The sequence below is a fragment of the Zea mays genome, chromosome 7 (genome assembly GCF_902167145.1).
Source record: "Zea mays cultivar B73 chromosome 7, Zm-B73-REFERENCE-NAM-5.0, whole genome shotgun sequence".
In the NCBI taxonomy this organism is placed as follows: Eukaryota; Viridiplantae; Streptophyta; class Magnoliopsida; order Poales; family Poaceae; genus Zea; species Zea mays.
In genome coordinates, this window is record NC_050102.1 from 167,814,883 (window position 1) to 167,835,959 (window position 21,077).

Here is a 21,077-nt window from a genome sequence, read left to right on the forward strand (position 1 = left end):
TTGATTTAGCATATAATCTATAAGGGATTCTTCATCTAAGGTATTTATTAATGATGTTTTTATACTAAATTTTTGTTTTACTGCAAGATATATCTTTACCATTGACATACCTTATTTTTAGTTCGTGCTCCGCCACTGCTCGTCAAGCCAAATTTTGGCTACTCAATTAGCAAAATAACTTTCCAACAGACTAGTCATTTGACTCGCCAAGCTATCTGACTCTCCAAATCAGCTCTCTCACTAGCCAAATTTGGCTAGCCACCTAACTAGCAAAATAGATAGATAGTCTGTTGGAGTGATATGTTACATACATAATGTAATCTTTATGAAAAGATAAATAGAGAGTCAAATAGAAGCCAAAAATAAAGAGTCTCTTGGAGATGCTCTAAAAGATGAATTTTTTTAAAGTAAACTGTAAAGAACAGATATAGAGAATAGATATAAAGAACGTTGCTGGAGACAGCCTAAAAGCACATGGTGCTAACCGTGAAGACATTTCGTCAGAACCGGGCCGCCGACACGGCGCACCAACACCAGCACATCCCTCCCCAAAAAGTAGCTCATTTGAGACTTACAACTTCAGCCGTATAAATCATACTTATCCACATACAAATTAAAATGTGACGCTGTTCCCAAACCTTTTGACGGGTCAGCAGGTTTTACCTGTCAATGGATGGCGTGGTAAAGGTTGGACTTACGTCTCAATCTAGGTACCCAACTAACTCCAATAGCTGCGGGCAATTAATTTGGACAGGCAAATGACAAATACGGTAGGGCGATTATCAGGACATTAAATGAAATGAAACTTGTACGTGAAGAAATGCAATAGTCATGGACCCGACGGCCTTAATAATACTTTACACATACATGCTGATGGCCTGATGCTATGGAAAAGCTGTCATCGGACTTGAACAAGGCTCTGCCACTAGTGATTGAGCGAGCAACAGTCAACAGCACAGCTTTTCCATGCAGCTTGGCTTGCAAGGCGAGGCACCCACCACCGGGCGGTAGGGACTCGGGACCAGCACGTCCCTTTCTCTTCACATCAAGCGAGAGTACCGGCCGCCGCAAGACTGCCTTTCATTGAGCTCCTGCTGCCTGTACTGGCGTGGCGTCGATCTGATCTACCATCTCCAGCAATAGCGTGTATATAGACGTCCAAAACATTGTTTTATATTAAAACTATACTATTTATAGAGTATAGTTTGAAATAAAGAGTAAAATAAAGAGTAAGATAGAGAGACTGTTCGAGATAGCTTTAACCACCATTTCAATCTTTTGACAAAAGCGTCACCGGGGCCAACCCCGCGTCCGCACGAATCCGAGCAGACCACACAGCGAACGCACGTACAATGCAGCTGCTGCAGCCTGCAGCGGCAGAAGGCGTAGGCACGTGTGCGGCTGCGGCGTCGACCACTCAACCGGGCACGAGAAGTCAAAGCGAAGAGGACGGACGGGCACCAACGTCCTCCGCAGCGGCTGCAACTGCACCTAATCCGCATCTGCTTCTCGCCGGAGAGGGTGGAGTTCGTGGACGTCAGCTGCTGGGCGGCCGGCAGGCGGCAGCGACAGAGCCGGCAACGCCCGCTCGGTCATGTTGCTGGTGCCTCAGCGACGCATGTCGATCCCGGACAGCTACGTGCACCTGCCGAATTTTCAGGCGCGTTTACGTTTCGCTCTGTTTAGCCAGCCAGCGTCATAGGCAGGCTGTTGACCGGTTCACGGACTCCAGCTTTAAACTGTGTGTTATGTCTAGACAACAAACCCACCTGTTCCACCTTTTGAATGCCAAATTGCCAATGCCCTCTTTTTTTAGGCAGGGACAGGAAAACACCACGCGCAAGTTTGGCGCTACGCCAACGATGGCCATACAAGATTCAGATATTTCTTTTGTATTCAATGGATTCTCTGGCTGGACTCCACGTACGGCATATAGGTTACCTGCACTTCCGAAAATTGGCAATGAGACAGGAGACGTGGTCAAGCTGGCAGCAGACTTTGGAGCGAAGCACATTTCATGGCTTCATCCGTTAAGTTGACCAGCAAATTCAATTCCTCCATCCAGGTTCCAACAACCGGTGTCGATTCAGCACCATATGCATGAACTAGTCATCAGGAATTCAGGATATTAAGAACAACACACAAACAAATGAATCCACAGAAGTTAAGAAATGAGCAGAGCCTCATAATCCCTTTCTCCTCTTTCTTTTGTACAGTACACTTTGGAAACGAGCGAGGCATGGATCATGCAGTCTAAATACAATCATAGCATAAACAATCCCCCCTAATCCTTCAAACAGGCCGCAAGCGAAGAATACAAAGCAATGGAACATCAGGACAAGCAGAAGAGCTGTCAACAAACAACCAGAAAAATCTACACATGGTTTCCATCTGTAATTCACAACTTGCCTATGTGGTGTTATCGGGCTACCGTGTACTCGTCATCTGCAGCGATCCATCCTTTTGCAGCTTAAGGCTCAGGCTTGTGAATCGCTCTCTCGAGTACTGTCTGGATGCTTTCCTCCAGTCTGTTCCGGCCTTCATCATCGTCGCAAACTCATCGTAGCTTATCTTGCCATCCTGAGGAACACGACAATGGGAACAGTTTGAGATACTCTGAACCACAAAGTTCAGACTTTTGATCATTACACCGAATGAGCTAAACAAGAAATGAGAAAGAAGCTGGCATCCATTTACAACTAATCGATCAACAAGTACCAACCTTATCGGTGTCTACATCACGGATGATGGCATTGATAATCTCTTCACGGTTTTGTCCAAGGTCATCAGCTAATGACTCACGGAGTTCATCAATTTCAATATAACCACTCTGGTTCCGGTCGAAGTATGCGAATGCCTTATGCAGATGCTCATCGTTTCCAATCTTTCTTAGATGAACAAATAATGTAACAAATTCTCCATAATTCAAGGACCCATTTCCATCAGCATCCGCCTGGTACAACATGCACAACAGTAACTATAAAACGCCCAACACATCACCTCCGTGACAGAATGCTCAATTAAAATGAGAAGGAAAAACATTAAACCGGGTTGATAAAACACTATCCAAAGGTGTTTGACATAAACAAAAAAGAAACTCCAGTACAATATTAAAGTGGTGCAAATTAAGTTTCTGTTGTGGGGAAAAAGAATGTAAACTCACCGCTTCCATTAGTGTTTGAACATCTGCATCAGGCATTTGGTGACCAAACTTATGCAGACCAAGCTTCAGCTCCTCGAAACTAAGCATTTGATCCTTGTTAAGATCCATCTTCTCAAACATATCCTTTATGTCAGCAGCCTCTTCTACCGAAAGATGCTCAGCTATAACCTGTTTTCAAATATGTGAGGATTCCCAGAGTAAGTATGACAATTAAAGGGGTACCATTTGTGGTCAGGTCAGATTGAAATGTACCCTAAGTGCATGCTTCTTGAACTTGTTCATCACAGAGAATTGTTGGAGTCTGGCCTTAACAGTTTCACCCAAATTGACATTTGGAGCCTTCTTAATGTTCTGCAACCATGGGTGACCTGGAGAGAGATACAAGGTTATTAGACAAATATATAGGGAAGAACACTTATGAAATATTATAACATTATCTTCCATCAATGCTAACGCAAGGTTCAGCAATCTAAGATAATAATTTTGCACAGGTTTAAGATAGAAAAAACTGAGCAAAACACAATACAGCCATCTAGTGTGAAAATGGTTATTACCAAGCACTTGGTGAGCTGTCAATCGTCGTTTTGGGTCCGGATTCAGCATTCCTCTGACAAGGTCTTTGGCGTTATCAGACACCCTTGGCCATGGATCTCTTTTGAAATCAATGACAGATCGAATGATTGCCTGAGCAACACCCTGTTCCGTTTCTGCATTGCAACATTGAAACACAAAAAAAGTCAAAAACATTTAACAACGAAAAAAAATAAGATGCATTTTTATCTTCTACAGCCCCATCTCCCAATCACCACACCCAAATTCAATGTCAAGAAAAAGAGTATCAGTCCACAGTATACCATATTGAGCATTTGAATTTACAAGTGATTAGAACGTATTTCTTTTCTGTTATTCTCAACATTCTAAACAGTTAATGTTTACAGATGTATCAAAACTGTCCATCATTCCAGATACAAAACTAACCTGCCCAGAATGGGGGGACACCACAAAGAAGAATGTACAGAATCACTCCTGCACTCCAAACATCAACCTCTGGGCCATAGTTTCTCTTTAGCACCTCTGGAGCCATGTAATAAGGACTTCCAACAATCTCAGAAAACCGTTCGCCTACACAAATTCAAATTCGGTTCTTCAACATATGCCATGAAACCAAGCAGCAAAAGGGATAAGACAGACCACCACAGTCGAGTGATCATATTGTCAACAAGATGACATTATTGACAATGACTGATGAAGAAAAATGACAAATAGATAAAGGAAAACAAACTGCACCTGGAGTGAAAAATACAGACAGGCCAAAATCAATGGCCTTAAGTGCCGCTGATTCTTTCTTGTTTGCAAACAAAAAATTTTCTGGTTTGAGATCCCTGTGCATCACTCCATGCTTATGGCACATCTGACATTGCAAAAGTTAACTCATCATTATGATTATGAACGAGTTAAATACTGAAGAAATGAAATCACAACCTATCTAATTACAGGATGATAACCATGGAATGATACTCTAAGCTAGCAGCCAGAAGCCCAGAATGAACACAGTTAAACATTTACTACTGCATAACCTATCGAATAAACTATTGAGAAAGTTATCATATTAGTGACCAGAAACTGACCCCACACGACATAATGAGAGTAACCGAAACACGTGTAACTACATTCATTTGTAATTTTGCTGTCCAACAGTAATGATTCTACTACGTATAGTCAAAATCTCACCTGCACGACCTCAACGATAGTGCGTAAGACCAAGGCGGCAGCACGCTCAGTGTAGTGTCCCCGCGCCACGATGCGGTCGAAGAGCTCACCGCCCTCGCAGAGCTCCATGACGAGGTGCACGGCATTGTCGTCCTCGTACGTGTCCCTGAGCGTGACGACGTTGGGGTGCTTGGGGAGGTGGCGCATGATCTCCACCTCCCGGCGCACGTCCTCGAGGTCGACGGCGGTGCGGAGCTTCTTCTTGGAGATAGACTTGCAGGCCAGCGCCTCCCCTGAGGCACGGTCTGTGCAGAGGTAGGTAACCCCGAACTCGCCGCGCCCGAGCTCCGCGCCGAGCTCGTACCGCGCCGCGATGTCCCGCCCCGTGGGATCCCGCAGCACCACCAGCTTTGGCGCGCTCGCCTGCCCCGAGCGGTTGTACTCGATCGAGAAGGGGTTCGGCTTCTTACCCTTCTTCTGCTTCGGCTCCTTGGGCTTCTTGCCGCCGCCGGCGTCGTCGGCTGCTTTCGGCGTCACGCAGCAGTTGCCCATCCCCAGCCGCCGCGGAGATCCGACAGTCCCGGAGAAGGCGAATTAAGGAACCGCACGGCCGGCGGAGATCTGTTGGGGGCGGAGAAGGACGGGGGTGGACAGAGCGGCCGAGGAACGAACAGCGCGTGCGCGTTTGGAGTGCGCGGTTGTATGGAAGCGGAGGCGGCGAGCGAGGCGAGGGGTTAAATCGCGCGGGGATTCGGTGTAGACGGGGTCAGCGGTGGCGGCGTCTAGCCCCCGTGTGGGAACCCGCCACTGGTAAAGCCAAGCCCAGCGACGGGGCCGCGGAAGAGGAGGCAACGGAGGAAGGTGGGAGCCGAGCCGAGCGAGGGAGGAGGTGGTCAAACACGACATCACTCACGCATTTCCTCTTCCTTCGTTATTTCTTTTCTCCTCTCGCTTTCATTTTATTTTATCTTGTTCGTATTTTTTTTAAATTCAGGTCGAATTTTGTTTTTACTTTTCCTATGATTTTATCTTATTTCCGCTGGTGACTAGTATATATTTAATGGCCTTACGGGAGAGGAGACATTGATGGAAGAGTGAAGAGGACTGAACGGAAAAGGAGATTAGGTGAGGAGATTTAAAATGACATTGCGCAGGATTCGTGCAATCTTGGCCGCCTAATCATAGCGGACAGGTCGACGTTTTGATGGTTGCAAAAAGCGTAGCTCGCTACACTGATTAAGCGGCGAGCGGAATTTCTGTTCAAAGTTAAATCGAGAAGAGTAAGATATGTCACTCATCTGGATATTCACATTCATGTTCATTTCATTGTTTGTTTTGCAAAATATCAAATAGTTACAAGTGTTGGAAACGTGTGAAGGAATCGCCGGATAAAAATCACAAAGCAAAAGGGTGAAAGTGAGACCATCTACTTTGATGCTACGACGACAACAACCTATTAGTTATGGGTTGGTTACACATGGACTTGCTTAGAACGCAAGGGTTCCTTCAATTCCTTCAAAACTTTTAAGTAGGTTTTCAGAATGAAGATGTTTGATACATTTTTTTTTGCGATGACCGTGGTGGACTCCAGAGATCCTGACATACCTTTTTTAAAAAAAATGAAAGAAATGGGTGTAGATTTTTTAAAGGAATCGGAACTGTCCAAAAATATTTATGCACTCTTTGGAATAAACTGTTATGAATAGGGTTATTCCTAATGCTAGGTTTCATTGCCCTGTTTTTAATAATGCCGCATCAGTTTTGTTAATGAAACCGTGTATAATGGATGAAACTCAACTTTCATGAAACGATGTTGTGCATTCTTAGGCTTCTGTGTTTGAAGGAACAATAATCTTGAGGGAAAAAATGACTTTATAGGTTTATTTTATAGGTCTATTTAGTGAAACTTCATCAACTCTAGATTTCCTAAAAGTATATCTGAATTAAATTTTTACCTAAACATGTTTAGATTTGAAAGTATCTAGATATCTAGTTGGTTTCCAGTGATTGCAAGATTATCATGACTAGTTTATGGTTTATACAGATAAATTGAGTTAAGTCACAATATTAGAGACTAGTTGGGCTTTATGTGGTTTTCACATAGAAAACAAATCTAAGATTTTAAACGATGAGTAAGAAAAATAAGAATCAACTAGTTCTAAGTGACAAATTTTAATTTGGTCATACTATAAAAGATGCATAGATGGTTAGCTTAAACTAGACAAGTCTTGTGGCGATGCACACTTTGCACAATCTAGTGCTATATAACCATATAAGAAAAATAGACCACGGCTCAATGGTAATTAAGTTTTGTGCTTGATAATCAATATGACCATTTAGACTAATGTTATTTGGTAGTGTCTTTAGTTATAGTTTAAAGGTTGTATAGTGAACTTGGATAAAGGCAAAAAGGAACACTTCAAGCAATACATTACAAGACTTACAAAAGCAAGAAAAGTGTTCAGACCGTCATGAGGGTGCCAAATCATACAGCGATAGCTAACCTCAGCCAGTAGAACAATATGAGCGTATGGGTAAGGCATGGGACTGTTTTTGTACGTGACCGTCAGAATAAAGAAGAAACACCGAACATAAAGGCTCAAACGAGAAAATTGAAGTGTTAGTCTAGCATTAACACATTAATTACCAAAAACTACTAAGGGATTAGGTGTTTTCAACCTTTGTCCAAATTCACTTGAGTGTCTTCTGAACTAGTGGATCTCAAGTTAACTGTACCCTTGCAGCACGTATCTCCCCCGGGAAAAAAAAAACAGCATGATGTCCAACTTGTTTGAGAAAAACACACCTCGCACAGGATCCCCGATACCTCGCAAAACTCCACCTGCAGTTTTGCATTTCGTTCCTGCTTTTGCGCTTGCTGCCCTCTGAATTTCATATGATCTTCGTGGCCATGTTTTTTCTTCTTCTTCCCCTTGCCATTCAAGACGCCCTAACCACTATCTCCATCCACTAGTTACAATTCACACGCCGTGTGTCCCGCTTTGAGTAAACCCCCCAACTTGATGGTACCTTGTGTACTAGGCACCCGTCCAGTTCAGCGGCCATGACGCGATTTGAACGCCGCCGCCGCCACGGCCCACGGCAGCGGTTAGAACCGGACGGGCGGACCTGCCCCTACTTTCATTTTCCTCCTGCTCGTGGCTTCAATTCCTTTCCAACTCCAGCCCGTGTCAGCAGCAGTGTTCGTGGTACTGCTGCCCTCCCGTTCCGCTGTAAGCAAGCCGTTCGCGCCTTCGCGGTTCGTCAGCCCCCTGCTGGAGCCTGGAGGTCGCAGCGCGCGCACTATTCTCGCGGTCGCCGAGGCGCAGCAAAGGTAAGGTAGCAGTGACCGCCGCCGGTCACGGGTGGTCGTGGTCGACGGGAACCGGGCATTGATGTCACCGTGCGAGCGGGACACTACTACTACCATCTACCAAGCGCAAGCGGGAACCACCGGGAAAGGGACGGCACCGGCCGCCCATTCACACTTCACCGTCTCGCTACGTCCGTGAGCCGCGCGACACGCGTGCCGTGGCATCTCTCATTTGGCGGAGCGGTTTTGCCGCGACGCTGCAGCTCCAGGGGGCAGCAAGCAACACATCGGCGACCTGCCTGCCCTACCCGACCCGACCCGAGTATCCGTGCAGCATAGCGACAAGGAGAAACCGAGAAACCCCACCAGTGCCGTGGCCCCCGAAACGATCGGGAAACCGGTCTGTCCAGCTAGCGAATCACACAGAACAGTAGTACGGCTAATGGTAATGGATATGCATCGATCAGGTTGCTGTTACTACCCACTGGCGTGGTGCCTGCCCTAATCAGACGCTGCCGATGTGGAATCATGCATGCGTGCTTGGAAATGGGAATGGAAGTCGTCGAGTCTTGCTTGGCGTCAAAATACGCGATTCATCGGAGGCGCACTAAAGAATAGTATCGTTTGACGTCTGGTAGTGGTGCAGTCAAACGGCTCGGCGGGCTCGCTGCGGAAGGGAGCACTAGTGCTGTGCCCTGTGCTTTGCGTGCGTGAAGGAATGAGCGCGTGCTCTACTCTAGCAGGAACGCGCTTGCGGTCCAAGCAAATCGACGCGCTGTGAAGCACTGGAGCTGTGACTGTGAGCAGGGCAGTTTTTTTTTTTTTGCCAAGACATGCAAGCATGCAGCTGAATTGGCTGAACGCCTGTGCTGGGCTTCGCAGTGTTACTAATGTTTTGTGTGCTGGCCCAACGGTTGGCCCATTCATTGTTCAAACCAAACACATGCGCGGATGCGCCGGGTCCTAAAATTCCAGATCCGTTAAAGGCCCAAGACTCCAGATCCGAAGAGGCCATCTGAGGTTTGACATGGCTGGCCTAACATCGCCCAGCGGCCCAGGTAAGAGAAAAAAGGCGACTCTAGTCTCTACATAGCGTGACCCGATCGCGAGGCCTTTTTAATGGGCTCGAACACGTAATTTCTCCGGCCGAGGGCTGGGCAGCCACCGTCGAAGCTCGCACCGTGTTTATGAAATACCTGTTACAAATATTTTACATGATATTATGGCCATGATGTGAACGAATCCACAATGGAGAGGATGCACAAATTGCAAACGTGTGTGATAACCTACTTTTATGCGTCTGCGTCTTGCCTTGGGTCTACTTTCCATGCTATGCTGAAACTACTAATTACTAAAGGATACTAACAGCATCTCCACTAGTCCCAGAATCAGTTTAGGATGTTATTAACAAAAAAAAATATGGTCCAACCGTTTCCAAATATTCCTACTCAGTCCCCACTCCCAAACTTTAGGAGCGCCACCAAAGATACATTAAGGATCCTGATAGGACGATGTCACCGATCAAAGGTCGGTAGCATTTTATCGTTGTACGGTCCGGCGTAGAGTCCAGGGTGCTAGGGTGGAGGACCGTGGTATTCATTCACATTGGTAAAAAATCTCTTCTCGTGTCCTGAAGCCTGAACACAGTTTGGTTGGACGACCGTGGGGCAGTGCTGATTACTGCTTGCCTATTCATATCACCGGCCACCACGCACAGCTTGTCAGTCAAAAGCAACTTATTAAATAATAAAAAGAAGAGGAGGCAAATACGATTTTCCATCTTTATATAGTACGTAAACATCCTTTTCATACATCAGGCCGATCGGATCCATACCAAATACACACAGACAGTACATCTCACACTTCAGCAGACAGTACACGTACACAGCGCTGTCGTTTCGTACACGCTTAACTGCTCAAGATCAACCGGCCGCGTAGCTAGACCAGGCACGCGGCCGTACGTGCTTTCGTCTATAGCTAAACGCCTAAACCAGGCACCGTCGTCCTTAGTTCCTTACACACACCACGATCGGGAAGCACGCCGGCGAGGGAGAGCAGAGCAGAGTATAGAAAACCATACCGGCCGGCTCACTCACTCCACTCCAGGTCCTGGCAGCCCGCGAGCGGGGTCCCTTTGCGGCACTGGTTGTGCGCGTACGGCTTGCACCCGTGCTTGATGACGCCGTGTCCCTTGGGGAGCGGGCCGCACAGGCGGTTGTAGCTCAGGTCCAGCTTCTGCAGCGTGGACAGCCGCTCCAGCGACAGCGGCACGGTGCCCCGGATGAGGTTGTGGGACAGGTCCAGGTACGTCATCTCCGGCGGGAACACCAGCTGGCTCAGGTCGAAGTCGAGGTAGTTCCACGACAGGTCCACCTTGCCGATGGGCCGGCCGGCGGCGAACAGGTGGGAGGGGTCGCCCGTCAGCTTGTTGTGGGAGAGGTCCACGGTGTTGATCTCGTCGCGCGCGTCGTCGCGCGGGATCGGGCCCGTCAGCTGGTTGTACGACAGGACCAGCGACCGGAACTGCCCCTGCACCAGCCCCGCCGGGATGCTGCCCGTCAGCTGGTTGTGCCCGAGGTCCAGCGACCGGAGGCTGGGCAGGTCGGCGAACGACGCCGGGATGCCGCCCGTCAGCTGGTTGCTGGAGAGGTCCACCGAGTCGAGGCCGCGCAGCCGCGCCAGGGACTCCGGGATGGCGCCGGACACGTTGGTGTGGGAGACGGTCAGGAACTGCAGGTTGGACAGCGCGGCCAGGCAGGCCGGGATGGGGCCCGTCAGCCCCGCCAGCCGGAACAGGGTCAGCGACATGAGCTCCGTCAGCCCGCCCACCGCCGACGGGATTTGCCCGCGCACGTCGTCCGCGCCGTCGATGAACACGTTGTTCACGCGTCCGGCGTCGTTACACCGGAGGTGGTCCCACGAGCAGCAGTCGGGCGACGCTGGGGTCCACGTCGACAGCGTTGACGGGTTCCCTAGCGCCTGCTTCACGCTCAACAGCGCCTGCAGGTCGCGAGGTGAGCAAGACCGCGCCGGCGCTGCGGACGCAGCCACGAGCAGCAAGACAGCGAGGAGGGTGGTGGACGCCATGTGCTCGTGTGCTGGGAGAGCTGGCTCTCGTCTCGAGCGTGGTGTGGGAGTGCGGGAGTGAGGCGCATGGAGGCTGCTATAAAAAGGGCGCGCGTGACAGGATAACCCGCTTTCTTTTCCTCCGCGTCTCAGTTTTTTTTTTTTTTTTTTGGCTACCCACCACCGGACCGGGGCGCGTGCGCTGGCACCGAGATCGGTCCTGAGGCCTGAAACACTGAGTGCAAGCGGACAAAGCCTCCCCGGTGTCGAACGAACTGGCCGGGACGGCAAGGAAGGATCCGAGCGGGTTCGCCGGCGTCGCGGCCTCGGGGCCGCGCGCGATTCGCATGATTACTTGATTAGCATGTGGCGCTGAGGCTTTCGTCCGCTCCGTTCGCCGGCGTGCACATTATTGGACGGCCGTGTGGACTGTGGCGCGCCCCTGTCCCCTACACGTAGAGTCTCGCGTACATGTGCCTGTGCTGATTTCCAAGAACCGAGATGTGCATGCATCGCCTAGCTAGCACCTGCCCTAGATTCGCTTGTTCTGGTTATGCCTAAGTCAGTTCTGAGTTTTATAGCACAGTTATAAAAAACGTAACATTAGATTCCATGCTGGTAATTAACTTAGCAAGTTATTAGATTTATTGACGTGTTATAGTACTAAAATACAAATAAAACTCGTATAAAACTTATTTGCATTAAAGAACACGCTATTAGGTGTGCCACTGTTTTATTGTCATTGCTTGTTTGGTTATTGGACGGACTGAGAGCATCTGATCTGGAGATTGTTTAATCCAGATCCCAGAAACAGTTATGGAGCTTTGTACAGTTATGAAGTACTGTTCAAAAACAGTATGTACTTGCCCACTCTCAAGCTTCAAACAGATCTTCGGTGCAAAGGTTGGTTACTTGGTTATGTTCCCCCGGGACATTGAGACTAATTTTTCGGGGTTGGCAAAGGTCTAGGCCCTATTTGGGAACATAATTTTTCAAAACTGTAATTTTTCAAATATTGTGGTATGCTTTAGTCATGATATTACTATAGTTTACAGTACTTTAGTTTTTTAATACTACATTATCCAATACATCAAGGTGTTTGGAGAAAAATTGGTTGAGACCAACCGGCCAGAGCAGGACCGAGCGTCAACTCTCTATAGAGAAAAACTTTGGTTGAGACCAAAGTTTCCAAAACCGCAAAACAACTGCAGTATTAACTGTCAGTACCCTGAAAATGGGATACCCGTTACTACAGTAGGAAGGTGTTGTATCCATGCGGCTATCGTTATCGCGTGGCGAACAACACATGACCCCACCACGTGGACGACTCCAGAGCCGCCACGTGGCCAGGAAGGACAATATACTCCAAGGTGGCGACAGTGGGTCCGGACCCCACGAAAAAATGTCGGAGCCCCGGATGCACAGTCCAGACATCCGGGCGAGGTTCAAGACCTCCACAGGTACAAACCAGATCCCTGGGACGGGTCCTGGACCCCTCGGTAGGGGTCCGGGCTACTCACAGTAGGGTCCCGGGATTCCAAGGCAAAGAATACCCAATCAAGGCCAGACAGGGGTCCGGCGCTGACACGTGTCCGGCCCATACCATGAGCACTCCCACTCCCCGCTCAGGCGGAGGCCCGATGCTGCCACGTGGCCTTCTGCCCGTGACGTGAGCTCACGGGCGGAGCCTGATGTAAGGCCTCTGGGCCGCGCAGCGCCACATTTATCACAGATAAGACGCGCCGCCTGGTAGGCGATGTGCCGCATCGGCATTTAATGCGCCCTGTCTACTCCGCCTAGCAGGCGATGTGCCGCCTCAGTATTTAATGCGCCATGTCTACTCTGCTGACGGACGGTGGACATGCCATCCTTGCAGGCGGCGTGCCCGTCCGCTCCGGAGGCAGGCAGTACACCCATACTGCGGCATATACTGTACTCATCATCACTCGTACGTTGCCAGTGAAGCTTCCGCAGCATGCTGATACTACGCAGACTGCGGATATCAGTGCGCAAGGAGATTGCACCGGCGACCAGCACTAGCTGCTCCAAGTATTACATCCGTTATGTCCCTGGGCCCGCATGTCGGGGCTCAGCACCCTTGTACGTGCCCCCCTTTAGCTATAAAAGGGGAGGCACGCAACGAAGCTCACACAGACACATTTAGACCCAGCTCAGGCTCACAAGTTCATACAAGTTCTATACATCACACAGTGGAGTAGGGTGTTACGCTCCGGCGGCCCGAACCACTCTAAATCCTTTTGTGTTCTTGTGTTCATTCATCGCTTAACAAACAGGCAAAACGCTTAGGCCCCTCCTCATTTTAGGATTTAGGGCGAGTGCATTCTGCCACCCGGCCGGAGAATTTCCTCTCCGACATTAACAATACTACAGTTTAGTACACATAGATTTTAGATGAGTTTTCAAACACCTCAAAGTATACAATACCACATTATTGCTCAATAATACAGTGTTGCTTCAATATTGCAGAAAAAACTTTGTTCCCAAGCATCCCCCTACTTGACATATTTGGATTCAGACTATCTCTAACCGTATCTATATCACATATCTCTCTTTTTTGTACCCCTCTAAGGCTACCCGCAACGATTCCCTCTAAATTTTTCTCCCTATATCACTTTTCGCGTCACATCATCAACATTTTATCTCCTACTTTTTTTTATCACCCGCAGCGGTTCCCCCTATATTCTCTCCCTATACCCCACTACAACCATAAAAAATTATTTCCTATACCTACTTTTCATCTACTATCGATTTTTCTCTATCTAATAAATACCCACGTGTATACAAAACCGTGCAAGAGGAGCGGCTGGCGTTACTCTGCATCTGGCGGGTCACTGTGCATCACGTTTGTACTGTAGCAGTTATAGTAGTGAGCGCTGCAGCATGTAGCGTTTCTCTACACACGCTAAACCAAGAGGAGGGGGCGCTTGGCGGCATGCGCTGCACATAGCCTAAAAGAGTCTATAATCTATATCTTATTTTTTAATGTTTTCTATATTTTATCCTCTATACGGAGGATACTTATATTAGATTGTACTTGACCATGTTGATATTGTACTTGAAATTTTCCATATGTCGTAATGCTAGTGGTTTTGTGAACCCATGTGCGACTTGATCGCAGAAGGTACAGAATGGATATGAATTGGTTTCCTTGATACTATTCCTCGAACAAAGTGACAACCCACTTTCATGTTCTTGGTTCTCCCATGCAAAACCTGATTTGATGCTTATTACTTAGCTCCTATATTGTCACACCATAGTCGCGCCTGTTGTGGTCTTTGAATACCCATCTCGCACAAAAGAGTTTGTATCCATACGATTTGTCCTGCTGCATTGGCAACTGCTTTATGTTTCACCTTTGTACTAGATGCTGACACAATAGGTTGTTTATGTGCATTCCAAGAGATTAGATTGGACCGTAAGCCTGTCTCCAACAGCTCTCCTATTTCAAACTCTATTCCAAACTTCACTCTGCAAACAGTATCAAACAATATCATCTATAGTGTTGTGTTCCATATTTTACACGATCCACCAAAGACAACCTAAAAATATATCCAAACCACATGTAGATCTTATGTCATCAAGGCATCCTACTTCCTACCCAAGCCTCATCAGAAAAAGCACTAACAAGAGGAGGTTTAGTTTTAGCAATCTTTCATCCAATCTTAGTGCACTGTTTTAAATATCTCACTATTATTTTTTACTGCTGACTATATGTAGGACCATGTAAAGGCTAACATATTCCATATGTTCCAAAATAGTATTTGTTTTATAGTGTTAATGGATTCATATAATATTTGATGTAAGTGTTTTGTATATGTGTCTAGATTCATTTGAATATGGATACATAAATTTAGAGCTAAAATGATCAATAAAATGGGACGGAGGGAGTACTTTGCATGGTGCCCTGCGCTCGCATCCTCGCTCCATCTGTGCACCACATGGCCTGGTGGAGACTGGGGTTGCCGGGTTGGTTGGCTTGGCTGGCTGGCCCTGCTTGTGCTCTGTGCACTCATCACCAGTTCGGCAAGCGTGCACGTGGCGGCGGATGAATGCCGCGATTTTATTTAGACACGAAGGAGATCGGGTTGGTTAGATTCGTGTACTAGCTACCGAGCAGCCAGCGAGTGGCCAACGCCACGATGGCTAGAAATGTTCGGAGGACCAGATCTGGCATTAAGAAATTATGAGCGGTCCAAGTGCGAAAGGGGCATCGAACTCCTCCGATATCCTACGATGGATAAGCTCGCAATCACTCCTCACTCCGCTGCTTCAGCTCACAGTCTCTTGAAAGCATGTGCACAGGCGGGCCTACTAATTCCTCGCGTAGTTAGTGGTGCAGCAGCAGCAGCATCTTGGTGGGTGAATGGCCAGTGACTGGACCGGCCTCATCAACCTCCGCACAAGCTCAAAAGCATACTGGCCAACACACAGCTGAAGTGCTGAACAGTGCCGTAACGCAGTCCGGCCGGTGGCAAGATCTGAAGGGCTGCATGCCCCGCAAGCGCACACATGCTTCCTCGCTACTCTTACTTTACTGCGCCAGCGCGCGACAGGCCCCGGCCCCGCACCCGCACCCGTCATGGGCTTCGCGACCGCGACCGGTGATTCGATCAAGGAAGAGGCCGAGAGCGAGCTAGTACGAAACGAAACCCGCATGGATCTGATGATCTGATCCTGGCGAGCTGCCACCCACGGAGCCCATGACGCGGGCACATGTGCCGCCGACTGCCGACGAGCGGGGACGGTGTCGGAACGAGAGCCGGACGATTGTCCCGTCCCCGGCCCGCGGCGGCCTCGCCCGATAAGGTGCATGGATCTGGGGAAGACGCTCGCACATGCGCATGACGGGGACGCTCTAGGTGACTAGGTGTAGGGGCGCGGCGCGCGGCCGGCGGTGGCGCGCATCGCTTGCCTTCTTTTCTCTGGAGCGTCGTCGAGTTTGATGGCGATGTGGACGTCGGTTCGGCACCAGATCTGCCAGTGCGAGCAGGCCTGCCTCGATCGAGGTGAAGTCACGTTTCGTGTTCGGCAGTCGATGGGTTTCGTTTCGCTGTTTGCTCGTGCAGCTAGCAGCGGTAGCTTCCGCCTTCCGGGGAGCTATTAGATTCGGCAAAAAATAAATAAAACCCGAGAGCGCTGCACATCGCACATGCGATGCTGGTAGTTGGACTACACGGCGCGCGGTGCTCGAGCGAGGGCGAATGGGCGATGAAACATGCTTACCAGGCTCCGTTTTTTTAAAAATTTTTTTTTTCTCGGCAGCAACAAATCGAAGATTAGGCGTGCATGCGCGTGGCGTTTCGACACCGGCCAAAGCGCGCCGTTTTTTTCGAATACGTGACAAAACGGTAGATGCTGTATCTATGTCTATGTCTCTACTAAGATATACAGCGAAGCAATTCGTGGTCTTGTTTAATGGAAATTGAGTGATCGAGAAAGCTCGATTAATCATCTCTACTGGAGCAGAAAAGAACGCCGACAAGCGCCACTCAGCGCTGCGATATCTGAGGATAACGAGACAAAAAAGAATACAAAGAAAAGAAAATAGGAGGGGGACGATCAAAAGAAACGGAAATGAAAACCCGGTCCTAAAATAAAAGGAAAATACAGTCAGGACATGTTTAGATATAGGGATCAGAGCACCATTTCTCTCTCACTTGACCTTTGTTCTCGGTCGCGCACATATGTGTGCCATCCTGTGTAATTTAAAGCAGACATGCAGGATCATGCAAAAAACACACCAAATCTCACAGTAATAATGGCTCACTTAAGAAAAACTAGACGAAGCGAACTCCCACTGTCCACATCCACACAATAAAATATCCCGTTTCACTTGGGCCACGTATCTTTTAACAAAACTGTATGCTGTGCACTGTGCAGAGACTATTCGGGTGGCCTGTCCGCTGGATTGACGAGAGACGCTCTCTCTCTCGATTCTTTCGGGGCTTGTTCTTTTTATTTTCAATCCATATGAATTAAAGAGGATTGATATGGATTGAAGAGGATTTTGACTTACTAGGGATTGAAACCCCCTCAATCTTCCTCAATCCATATGGATTGGGTAGAACCAAACAAGTCCTCAGGCGGATCGACGCCGTCGACGGAAGGTTTTACGTAGAGGTTGAACATGACGTTGGTGAAGATGGTGAGGATGACGAGTCCAAGAGTCGAGGACGCCACGTAGGCTGGAGAAAACTCTGGCAGCTCATCGGCTGATCATCCCCGTCCGTCCGTCCCGTTATCATGGCTCGGTCCAAGTACGGATCTGTTTCAAGCAAACGACGGTAAATATACAGCGCATACAAAAGGCTGTAATCGAGCAGCATACATTAAACATATAATTTGAGTTTTTTTACTGCAGGTGTGCAGTGTGCTGCCTCAAAGAAAATCGAGTTGGATTACAGAGCAATTGAGAGCCTGTGCGCACACAGTACTAACTAGTACTGCCTTCGTTTCAAATTATAACAAGTTTTAGGGGGTGTTTGGTTAGAGGGACTAAACATTAGTCTCTAGTTTTTAGTCCTATTTAGTCTTTTTTTGCCAAACACTAGGACTAAAATATAGACTAAAATAATTTAGTCTTTAGTCTTTCACATAAGTGCTAAAAGAGACTAAAAGCCCATAATTATCATATTGCCCTTACTTTTTTGTATGGATAACTAATATTATGAGTATATTCTAAGGGCATTTAAGTCTTTGGACATTGTATTTAATAACTTTAGAATATGTTTAGTCCCTAGAACTAAACATGTAGGGACTAAAGTTTAGTCCTAGGACTAAAGTTTAGTCCTAGGACTAATTGAAACCAAACATGGCCTTACATTACTTGTGATTTGTGAAGGGCACTGTTCTACTACTATTTTATCTTAGCTAGTACTATAAAGTCATAGGAGTTGTACACTTGTTCAGGGCACTGCATACTGAAGCATTCGCCTTGTTCGCTGCGGCTTGCTGCGGCTGCAATCCGGCTGCGGCTGCGGCTTCTACAGTATTTTTCTCTCTATGGATTGCAGCTGCAGCAATCCAAACAGCTGCAACAGTGTCGGCTTGCAGCCAGCCGAACACGCTCATTCTCTTCTGAATGCCATAGCCCGTAGCCCCGTAGGCTGGCCAATGAAACAAAAGCACATGAAACAGACGAATGGAAAAAAACGCAGTAGTGAAAAACTATATATGTTTCAAAACACATGAATGGATACTTTCCTGTTTGGAACACGGGAAATTTTTCTGTTTGCTGTGTTTTTCCTGTGAAAATGAACTAGTTCCTGTATTTCAAAGGAGCCTTAGAGGGTGTTTGGTTAGAGGGACTAAAGATTAGTCTCTAGTTTTTAGTCCATTTAGTCCCTTTTTTGCCAAACACTAGGACTAAAATATGAACTAAAATGATTTAGTCTTTAGTCCTTTACATAGGTGCTAAAAGAGACTAAAAGCTCACATGAGTGTATTCCAAGGGCATTTAAGTCTTTGGACAATGTATTTAATGACTTTAGAATCTATTTAGTCCCTATAACCAAACAAGTAGGGACTAAAGTTTAGTCCTAGAACTAAAGTTTAGTCCTAAGACTAATTGAAACCAAACATGGCCTTAGTTGTTTGGAATGGATGGAAAAATTATAGGACATTAGCAAGCATAGCAGGAGAGGGCGAGCAAAGATTCTTTCCCTTGGACTAGAGTGGATGTTTTATTTCCTATGTTTTGCACTGCTATGGATTTATTTCCTTTGGAAAGGAACTCAACATTCCTTCATTCCTAACACTGACGGCATTCATTTCCTTTGGAATTCATTCCTCCAAAGTTCCTTTGAATAATCCTTTGATCCAAACAGGCCCAGTATAAAAGGGACAACCTTGCATTGCACGTTACAAAACTACACAGTTTAATGCCGTGGCCGTTTCAGAAAACACCAGATTCATGCAAACAACCGCTAGTTCAGGCGACAGGCTTGTACTGTGTACTTTAGCATCAATTGTTGGCATTGAGGAAGATGTGTCAGGAAGTTTTTTCAATTTCAACTAGAACTGAAGCATCAGGATTCAGGAGAACGGACACGGACAGAGGCCACTAGCACTGGACATAAGCTGAGATAGGCAGGCAGAGGGTGGTGGGTGGAATTAGGAATTACCCGGAGGAGGAGGTGGCGTTGGAGGCCGCATCATGGGCTCGACCAGCCCCCTCCAGCAGCGCATCCAGCTCCTCCAGCCGCTTCCGCTTCTCCTCCGGCGTCTCTCGCCTCGCGGCCTCCTCGCCCCCCTTCCCGCCGATGAGAAGCTGATTACCTTCCGACACGTCCTTGTCACGCCAGCGGGTGTCATAACGCAGAATACAGAGGACGCGGGAGTGGAGCCAGAAGCTGAAGTTTGAAGCGAAGGTGTCGAAGGGTGAACAGGGATGTGCGCCATTGTGGGCTGTCTTTGGGTCGTCCGAGAGAGACTGGAGGACGGCGGGTTGAGGATTTTGAAGGAGGGCATCTTCCAATACCACGTATGCCATTTCCTAAATTTGAAGGGGCAGAACCTCGTATCTGGATTGATCAGTGTGTGAATTATTTCACTTTGTATCGAGTGCCTGAGTCAGTTTGGGTGATGTCAGCATCGTTGAACATGGAGGGGGATGCTAAGAGGTGGTTTCAGATTTTTAAAATTCAGTATGGTCCATGTTCATGGGAGGAATTTTGTGAAGCTGTGATGCTGAAGTTTGGGTCAGAGGAGTATTCACAGGCTATGCAGTCCTTACCGGAGATTAGGCAGATTGGATCTGTGGAGGAGTACAAAAAGGTGTTTGATGAGGCGCGATATGCAACTTCTGTCCATAATCATGATTTAGATGAGACTTTGTATGTGGCCCATTTCATTAAGGGGTTGAAGCAAGAGCTACAAGGACCGGTTAAGTCTCATTTGCCAGCGTCAGTGGAACGAGCAGCATTGTTAGCCAGGATCCAACAAGGTATTTTGGACAAACAGCAACAGAAACCATTCAAGATGGTCAATCCGGGTCGATTGGGGGTGCTGTGTCCAGGTCCGACACTAGAGCGACTGCTTCCTTACCCGAGTTGTCTAAAGAGAGATTGGTGAAGGAGTATAGGAGGCAGAATGGTCTGTGCTATACTTGTGGCGACAAGTTTGAACCTGGCCATCAAGCTCGCTGTCCCAAAAAAATCCAGATGCAGTTACATGCCCTCACTGCCGAGGATTTGGGGATGACACTCGTTGACACAAATTGAGCAGGAGGAAAAAGGGGAAGAGGAGAATTTTATGTTGTCCCTTAATGCTCTTAGTGGTACTACAAATGATGAATGTATGGCTGTGAGAGCCTTATTGCAAAATCAAGTGATGTTGGTGCTGGTTGATTCGGGAAGCTCCACTAGTTTCATTAACAAGCAGTTGGTCGATCGAATGGGGCTGCAAGTGCATCCGTGTGCTTCAGCTAAAGTGAGAGTGGCAAATGGGGAAATTTTGCATAGTGACACGATGGTGCGATCATTGGAATGGTGGGCCAATGGGCATACATATCAATGTGATATGAGGGTGTTGGGGCTGGGAGCATATGATGCTATATATTTTGGGCTATGATTGGTTGTGTCGCCATAGTCCTATGCATTGTGATTGGGATGATAAGGTTATTAGCTTTGTGGACAATGGAGTGGAAGTTCAGTTGGTGGGCAATACTGCTCAACAGCAGGTTGTGAATGAAGTTTCTACTATACAGGTGGCGAAATGGCTGTGAGGGAATGATATCTGGGTGTTTGCATTGTTGGAGGAGGTGATTGAGGAGAACAACAATGAGGTCCATCCAGAATTGCAGGT

The 21,077-nt window shown here is 47.6% G+C and overlaps 2 protein-coding genes across 2 annotated transcripts; both read right to left on the minus strand.

Annotated features, from left to right (window-relative positions):
• Positions 1 to 2,164: 2,164 nt before the first annotated feature.
• LOC100285166 (uncharacterized) lies at positions 2,165 to 5,736 on the minus strand. The gene is given in 8 exon segments (NM_001158060.1): positions 2,165 to 2,580; positions 2,723 to 2,953; positions 3,164 to 3,331; positions 3,416 to 3,531; positions 3,718 to 3,870; positions 4,142 to 4,285; positions 4,451 to 4,574; positions 4,895 to 5,736. Coding segments are annotated over 8 exon segments (1,620 nt in total). The 5' UTR covers positions 5,426 to 5,736; the 3' UTR covers positions 2,165 to 2,427.
• A 4,210-nt stretch (positions 5,737 to 9,946) lies between these two features.
• On the minus strand, positions 9,947 to 11,312 carry LOC100279844 (polygalacturonase inhibitor 1). The gene has a single exon (NM_001152797.1). The coding sequence runs from the start codon at positions 11,271 to 11,273 to the stop codon at positions 10,275 to 10,277; it is 999 nt and encodes a 332-aa protein (NP_001146269.1). The 5' UTR covers positions 11,274 to 11,312; the 3' UTR covers positions 9,947 to 10,274.
• Between the last annotated feature and the right edge of the window lie 9,765 nt (positions 11,313 to 21,077).